The sequence below is a fragment of the Trachurus japonicus genome, chromosome 19 (assembly GCF_045865225.1).
Source record: "Trachurus japonicus isolate A0001 chromosome 19, Traja_1.0".
NCBI lineage: Eukaryota > Metazoa > Chordata > Actinopteri > Carangiformes > Carangidae > Trachurus > Trachurus japonicus.
Genome location: NC_140925.1, coordinates 15,243,486 through 15,251,921, shown reverse-complemented (window position 1 = coordinate 15,251,921; position 8,436 = coordinate 15,243,486). Strand labels below are relative to the sequence as shown.

Here is an 8,436-nt window from a genome sequence, read left to right as displayed (position 1 = left end):
CAGTGGTATTCACTCTAAGGACTGTCAGGCCTCTGGTGGATGGGATTCAATAATGAGCGGTGCACCGCTCCACAGACATAGCGGAGGAAACGGGCCCTTGAATGGCTGGTCCAGACCCCTAGATTTAAAATATGAGATTTGTTTTTGCTCCCCACTAGACCAGTTTTGAGTTCAGGTTTTAAGTTTCATACATTCCAGCCATTCTTGCCTTGTTGCTTTACAATGATAGGAACCTCAGTCAGTACTCAATGTGCTTTTTTATCTGAAACAAATGTTCCCTTCAAGTTCTTCTCAGAGTAGGCCTACACCAGAATGCTTCATTTATGTGTTAAAAAAAAACACTTTTTTTAAAGGGGGGGATGCCCTCAGACCCCCCTGCAGGGGTTTGGTGCCTTTTTCACTCCTTCTGAGTTTGTAGGTATACAGTATGCATATATGGGGTTTGATCACCCTTGGTCAGCCTTCTGGTACTCATTTCAACAATTTAAACTGCTAAATTTTTCATTGTCCTCAAAGATAAACAGAATCATTTATTGGATATCAAAGAAAGAACATTTTCAGAACAAGGTTCCTTCATCAGGTTTAAAATACAAGGGAAGAAAGGTGTTCTTCAAGTCACAGGCATTTATTAGGGGCCGGGCAGCATCAGCTGCCAGGACCCTATTGTTTTTCTCAGTGTTCTTCTTTCTTTTTTCTTCTTCCTAGGAAGTCCTACTTCCCATGCATAATCAGTGAAAAAAACTTCACAGAAATGTCCAACCCCATGCCAGATTTACTCAACTCCAAGGACATGTGTCATAAGCGTTTAAATTTAAAAACTTTGAAAATTTCTACCAAAGCAACCCGGTAGATGCTACAGATTTGAAACTTCACCACAATGTAGCCCCAATACTGCTGAGACTTTTGTCCACTTAAACGCATTACAAATCATGGAGTCCATCACTCTGTTATTTTCAAAACCTGTAAAACTTGTAAAAATCTCCTCTCACAATTTTTGCTCGATTGACACCAAACTCGCTAGAGATCATCTTCAGACTGTCCTCCACAAACGATTCACACAGATTTTTGATTTATCAAAAATTGAGCCTACAGTGCATGAAAACGTTTGACTGTAAACATATACCATCCAATTCTTGAAAAATACATTTTCAATCTTCCTGAAAAAAAGACAATATTTTGGAGTCGTGGTTGATGAAGTTTGGCAAATATCAGAATTTTATCTCAAAATCAAAATTTTTGAGAACATTTTGAATTCTGCTCTCATGGGAACAACTGCCGTCAATGTACTGTAAGAGTGGCAATTTTAAACATCAGATTTTCTTTCATGAAGAAAAACACTTCATCATTAAAAACAAATCACCAACATTTCCATGCTGTCAAGATGCAATTTAGATATTATCAGATTTTTGTTTAGATAACAGTATTTCTGACATTTTGACAACTGCTGCCTGACCGGTGACTCCCTGAGTCTATTTGAGAAGCCACACACCAAGACTCTTGTCCACACAATTAGCTCATTGAGTTGGGAGCTCGTTGTTGGTGCCAGAGGTTGTGGCTTCAAGCCCCAGCAAGGGTGATGGTGATGACATACCAAAATGCCAGATGTTCTCAACTAGTAACACAAGACAATACAGTAGGGCTGATGTAGGTGTTACAGCATGTATCTAAATTTCAAAACTTTGAAAATAAATTCATAACAGATCAACTATATGTGCTACGGCTTTACAATTTTCACTTTGAAATTGCCTAATTTTGTCTATAAAAAAATTGCCCGGCCCCGACCATTGCTGCGCAGTAGCTATAATTAGGGCCAGAGCCAGTGACAACGTCACAGCGAAGGCCCTATTGAAATTCGAACGGTGCCAAGTAAGAAAAAGAGCGATATAAAGTCAGGGGAACACCCAAAGTAAAAAGTAATCAAGTAGTACTTGAAGCCATCCCCCCGGGGGAAAAAACGCTATCTTGTTATTGTAGTGTTTATTATTATTATTCTTATCCGCGTTCAAACGCGATTTTGACCCCTTTGCCATGCTCGAAAATTCACCAAATTTTACACGCAGGGGGGAAGCCTGAAAATTGCGATACTGTGGTGGTCTCACATGTGGGGCCTGGTTCTGGAGGGCTTTGAAGGTGAGGAGAAGGACTTTGAAATGAATGTCAGGAGTGCAAAGGGTGGCATTGACCAAATTCACTGTACTTGTAACTGGTAGGCCTATACCCCCTACTATCACTCCAGAAAATTCTATGAATATTGCCCTTTGCACTCCTGAGTTACAGGGGGCAGTCACTTTTGTGATGAGAGGTTAATGTGTGTTTTATGCTTTTTTTAAAAATGTTTTTATGCATTTTTGGTTAAATAAAGGTTAAAAATTTCTGCACTGCAGGAGATGCACTTTTAATTTCGTTGTTGTGGAAATGACAATAAACGTATCTACTTATTAGGGGTGGGAGAAAAAAATCGATTCACATAAATATCGCGATATTTTTTGACGATTTTTAGATTAATTTTTTTTCAAAAATCGATTTTTTTTTCACCATTCAACTTTTTCACATGGTCTGATGTTTAAAAAAAAAGCAAACTAAAGATCGCAAAAAAATTGAGAATCGATTTTGAATTGAATCATGACCCTAAGAATTGGAATCGAATTAAATCGTGAGACACCCCTAGTTTATATGGCCTTTTTGGGTCATATTTAATGTGCTTCTGTAATGGACTGTATTATACTGAACATTATGTCTTATGCATAGCTGCAACTAAAACAATGTTTTTTATGACTTACGAAATCGAAGAGAGATCTGTGTCACTTTCATGATCTGCAGAAGTCACACGTACACTAAGTGGCTGTGGTCACGGTTGTTGTATTTCAGTAGAACAGCTGTGTCGTGAATTCCAGTTGGTTGGTGGTTGGCTACATGTTATTGTTCATGTAGCCTAGACATTGAGCTGTGTGTAAGTCACGTATCACTTTGATGTGAATTGTTTCAGTTTTACTTAAAAGAGGATGTGGTTTAGCTGCCTGATAGAAGCAAATCAGTGAGAACCGTTGTCTATGGAAACATCTGCCTTTTTTGAGGGGGAGTTGTAAGTTCTCAATATTTTTAACAGTGGTGGTTCTACCTTATAATTATGAGCCCAAAAGAACAGCCAGGCAGCCCAGTTCAGAGAGCAGAGCAGAGGGGAGGGAGAGAGAGAAAGAGAGAGAGAGAGAGAGAGAGAGAGAGACGGCATAACAACAGGTGTGTGTGTGTGTGTGTGTGTGTGTGTGTGTGTGTGTATTCATCATCAAATATCAATAGTCTTCTTGTTACAGAAATTGAGACTTTTTTTTCCTGTTTTTCCCATTTCTTGACCATGACAAAGCAGAAGCAGAATAGTGTTAGTTTCACTTTCTCCGATCCTCCATGTCTCACATTGCATCTGATTTGTTCAGAGCAGGGTGGGAGGGGTTTGTTAAGGACTGACCCAGATTTAGATTTACTGATCAGTATTAGGATTCACATAAGACAGATGAATCCACACAGACCACAGAGCTGAGAAATTACAAAACAAAGGTGAGTTTGTTCTACATAAAAATCAATGAATGTAGCCTACAGTTTTATAGCAGAGACTGACTGTTCAGAGAAAAACACTTTTTTAACTAACTTAGCTCATTCTGGTTAAGAAGTTTAATTGTTTATTGCTGTGTACGTTTGTTTTTGAAGTGTGATGGTCTTCACTGGGTGTGTCTGTCAAAATAGTTTCTACTTTTGATTTATAGTTCAGTCATTTTATGAAAAAAGGTTGAACAAATTGCAACAGAAGCAAACTCAACTGATTTTGTATCCTCAACATGTCCTGAGGTAGGGGAAAAAAAGCCCCGGAGATTCCCATTAGGGGAAAGTTTCAAAAAAGACCCAAATATAGCCCATTCATACGCTTATTAATGATTTTTCTCATGTGAATAGGGTAAAAAAAAATTTACCTTTAGATATCTCCATGAAAATTACTGAGTTGATTACTTAGATTAAGACAAAAAAAATGTATTACAAGTTTAGCCCGAGGGCTAAATCTGGTACAACCGTCTTTTCATTGTTGTTTTTTTTCAATTGACTAATGGTAATGTACACTGTCCTGTTTCAATAAACTAAACTAACTAACTTTTTTGAAATTCTTTGTTAACATGAGCACATTTTGCATAAATTTGCATAAATCCCACCATTTTGACGGCACATGTAGCCTATATATAAAGGTGCTGTGGTGGTACCAGCTTGAAAATTGGAATGAGATGACCCCATCTGTCACTCGACAAGAAACCATTTTAAATTTCAAGAGGACTGCACTTTTTCAAGATAGCCACATCCTTAGTAGAGCAGCTAGCTCATTAAAACTACAGTTGGTAAGTTGACGAAAATGAAAGTAAACTCTGTGACTCCGTGCCAAAAGCAATTATGGCCATATTAGGAGTTGCTATAATGTTTTGTGGGCTTCGCGCAGGGTGGTTCCACGGGCTTGTGCATTGTTCCTTTTTGTTATTGTTTCCTGTTCTAATAACATCATACCGGTAGAGAGAGGGGGGAGGAGAAGAGAAAGTGTAATTGGCATTTTGTACACCAGTTATGGGCTAGTTATCAGAAGGAAATGGATAAAAAAGAAAAGAAAAGAAAATGTACAACGTGGAAGTGGCTCTTGCACTTTTTCAAGACCTAAGTCAGGGCAGTGTTTCCCACAGGTTAGCAAGTGTGACAGTTGAGGGTGCTGTCACTATGCCTCCAATCGATCATGCGCCCTGGCTACTTGGCCAAGGGGATGTCCCTTTGGCCAAGTTAGCGCGCATGGCTCTTACCCAGAAGTCTGGGGTTCGAAGCCCGCCCGGGCCCTCTTCACCTTGCCACATTCTGGCATTGCTGGCAGCCTGCGCGGCAGCCTAAATGTGTGGCAGCCTGCGCGGAAGCACGAGTACATGTTTGTGAAAAGAGGGGGAGATATGTTACAGGTGAGGGTCCTGTCACTATGCCTCCAATTGACCATGCACCCTGGCTACTTGGCCAAGGGGATGTCCCTTTGGCCGATTGGTTAGCGCGCATGACTCTTACCCGGGAGTCTGGGGCCCTCTTCACCTTGCCACACAAGCACAATGAGGCGGGGGCAGGGCCGACTGGGAGATATGCGAGGCCCAAGACGAAGTAGCCCCCCCCGGCCCGTCACATCTACATTTACCAACATGGTGTGTGTATAAATTGTCGTCATTTCTTGCCTTGTACTTTAAACCTGATGAAGGAACCTTGTTCTGAAAAATCTTGTTTCTTTGATAGTCAATAAATGATTGATTCTGTTTGTAAACGTTTTCATTGTTCTCAGAGGACATGGAATTATTGGGATTTGTTCTGTAAATTAATATTATTATTTTATTTTAAACATTTTTAAAACGTTTTTTTTTTTTTTTTATGAGAGGTACCGGATCTGCCCAAATAAGTACCGGAACACAGGGAGGCCAAAACCTCACCTCATATTTTAACGAACTTGTCCTAGGGATATCACCCAATTCACTTCCAATTTTTTTCAGACCATGAAGACCCCATGCTGATCAAAAGTTATTACTGTAAAAGAATGTCTGTAGGTCAAAGGGCGTGGCCAATATGGCGCCGGCAATTCTCAGCTCTCACGTCCACATACTTGATCCTATCAAGTTCAAACTTGGTGGACATGATGATGGCTCTGCCCTGATTCGCCCGATGTATTAATATCCCACTTTACTCATAGCGCCCCCCGGTGGTAACAGGAAATGACCAGTTTTTACTCTAACGTGTACTGATGCCACATAGTCAGAAACCCCTCCCCATAGAGGTTCTTTGGAGTTGGAACATGAAAACCAGTACACATGTGTAAGTTGTCAAGACGCACATAAAAGTCTCTTGCACCAAGGGTCTACTCTAAACAGGAAGTTGGCCATTTTGATTTTACTCGCCATTTTGGTGTGATTCCCACATTGTATTTTAAAGCAGAAGTAAGCGATCCGGTCGTTTTGGCTAACTTCTTGTCAGCCGATGGAGTTAGCAGTCCCCGCCCTCGTCATGGATCTATTGGTCCTCGTCCCTACGTCACCACATTCACGCGCATCCCTTGGCTGCACACACAGCCCTTCATGCCGTTCTCTCTCCTCATTGGATAAAGGTTGTAGGATACAAGGAAAGTTTTCTCCTCGGCTTACAGCAGAGCAGAGTGACTGACAGACCCGTGTTTCGAACCAAACACTCTATGTAAGTGATTGCTGTCGGAAGATATAACTATTTAAGACTTATATTAACACAAACATTCTGCTTACTTCTGCTTTAATTAACTTGTCTAGGGATTTGTTCCAATCGATAAGCAATCTCACTCATGTCGCCCCCTTGTGGAAACCATGGTGGAAACAGGAAATGCCATATTTTACATTGGCATTATCTGATTTGCTCAAAACTTGTGATCAGGATCTGCCCCTGAACGCACCAGCCCATGTTTTGTTATGCTCCTACTGCCCCCTGGTGGGTGAACCGGACTGTACGAGTTTCGCTTTTACCGTGCACTATTATCATGCATGCGTGCTTCTCTGTGTGTGTGTGAACGCCAATAACGGAGATGAATGTACGGAACGATACTGAGTTGGTCGAGCCAAAAGTGGAAAAATCTATTTGTGGCGCCCAGGGCCAGCTCTTGCATAGGCGGTCACCTAGGGCGCTGCTGGAGGGGCACCGCCAGTCACCCTTGGCCGCGAGGGAAAATAATAATAATGATAATGATTTATGCCCGCTGGCGCCCTCACTTTGTGTTTTCTGTGTCGAAAAAATGAATGAATAAATATTAACAAATAAATAAACGACAAACATGTTCCTAAATTGTGTGTGGTATAGTCACACACACAGCAGAAGTACCTAACGAGGTAGCCTACATGTCTGCAGTAGGAATGCTTTCAGTATTTCTGTCATTTTACGCCAAGCGGCTCAACTAGGCTACTGTGATCGGGAGACTCTCCTCTTTCAAATACGCATGGCCTTGATGACCTGTCAATCAAAACAACAACTGTGAAGCGCTTCAAAACCGCAGAATCGTTAGGAGAGAGAGAAAGAAGCAGTGAGGAAGATGACGGTGCTTCAGAGGCTGAAAGTTCTGACTCATTTGAGGAGGAAGATTATGAAAAAAAACACAAGAGAGTTGAGACTTCAGCCTGCTCAGACAGCAGGGCCACAGCTCAGTTCAGCTCCAGCTCTGTTTACCTACGTACATATAATATCACATTTGTCTGAATGGCTTTGTCTTGTGTCTGTTTACTTGAGCAGGTGATGAGATGGAGGAGGAGAAACATGATGACACAGGAGGAGGTGGAAGAGGGAAGCCTGAAATAAAATCTGTGACATCATCTGTAATGGATGACAAAGGTAACATGAAAATTTTATAATTAATGTTTTAACTATTGTGACCAAACCATTCAAAGAACATTGAATCACTTCATTATCTTTTTTTTTCATTTAAATAATTTTTCAATAAAAATTGTTTCATTGTTATCTCTGATATACCATAGAGATTTTTTTCTTTGTGTTTCAGTGACCCCTGAACTCACACTTGTGTTATTTGGTGACACGAATTCTATTGAGGTCGGATCAAATAACATCTTACTTGACCATGAACAAACACATGAGGAGAGGTTTTCATCCAGTCTGTATGATCTGTGTGGTCGACACATCTCCATCATCAACATGCTTGGTCAACAAGACACTGACAAACTCCCTTTATATCAGGGAATTCATGCTTTTCTCTTGCTGTTACCAAATGGTCAGCTCAGCAGCCAATACAGTTCAGGAGTTCAGTGGTTAGAGAAAATGTTTGGCAAAGAATCACTTGATTATTTAATGACAGTTGTGACTCATGAGTCAGATGACAAACATCCCAGTGCACTGACATACTTGAAAGACTTCAGCAGTTTTGATGAAAAAAGATTCCACACATGTAAAAAATCTATGAGAGACTTGAATGAAATAATAGCACTGCTGGAAAAAATAGATGTGATGGTCTCTGAAAATGATCCACACTGCTCCAGTGGACTGACATGTGGAGAGAATAAAGAACATGAAGAAGAGCTGGACCACAAAACCCATGAAGAAGAAAAGAGCGATTCTACAGTGATTAATCCAAATCCAACAGGTGAGATTTAGAAACTGCTGATGACATTTTACCAATATCAAAATATATCATACCACTTAGAGAGGAATTATATTTACACAGGAAATAAACCTTTACCAACATTGATCTTGTACAATCTTGTTTTTACATTGTGCTGCAGTTAAAGAGAAGGAGCTGAACACGGATGAAAATGAGATAAAGGTAAGAAGTTTGTTTCAATCTTCACATTCTTCATCTCCACAGTTGTAGTGAACAAGGTCTCATTAAATTTCTATTAAATCTCTTGTTTTCTTAGACTGAGC

General features: G+C 40.4%; 1 protein-coding gene across 1 annotated transcript; it reads left to right on the top strand.

Moving 5' to 3' along the window:
* Window positions 1-3,512: 3,512 nt before the first annotated feature.
* LOC146967629 (uncharacterized) lies at window positions 3,513-8,383 on the top strand. Its single transcript, XM_085762276.1, has 5 exons — window positions 3,513-3,552; window positions 7,294-7,392; window positions 7,559-8,155; window positions 8,295-8,335; window positions 8,378-8,383. Exons 2-5 carry the CDS (start codon window positions 7,302-7,304, stop codon window positions 8,381-8,383), a joined length of 735 nt encoding a protein of 244 aa, XP_085618402.1. The 5' UTR covers window positions 3,513-3,552; window positions 7,294-7,301.
* The last annotated feature ends 53 nt before the right edge of the window (window positions 8,384-8,436 follow it).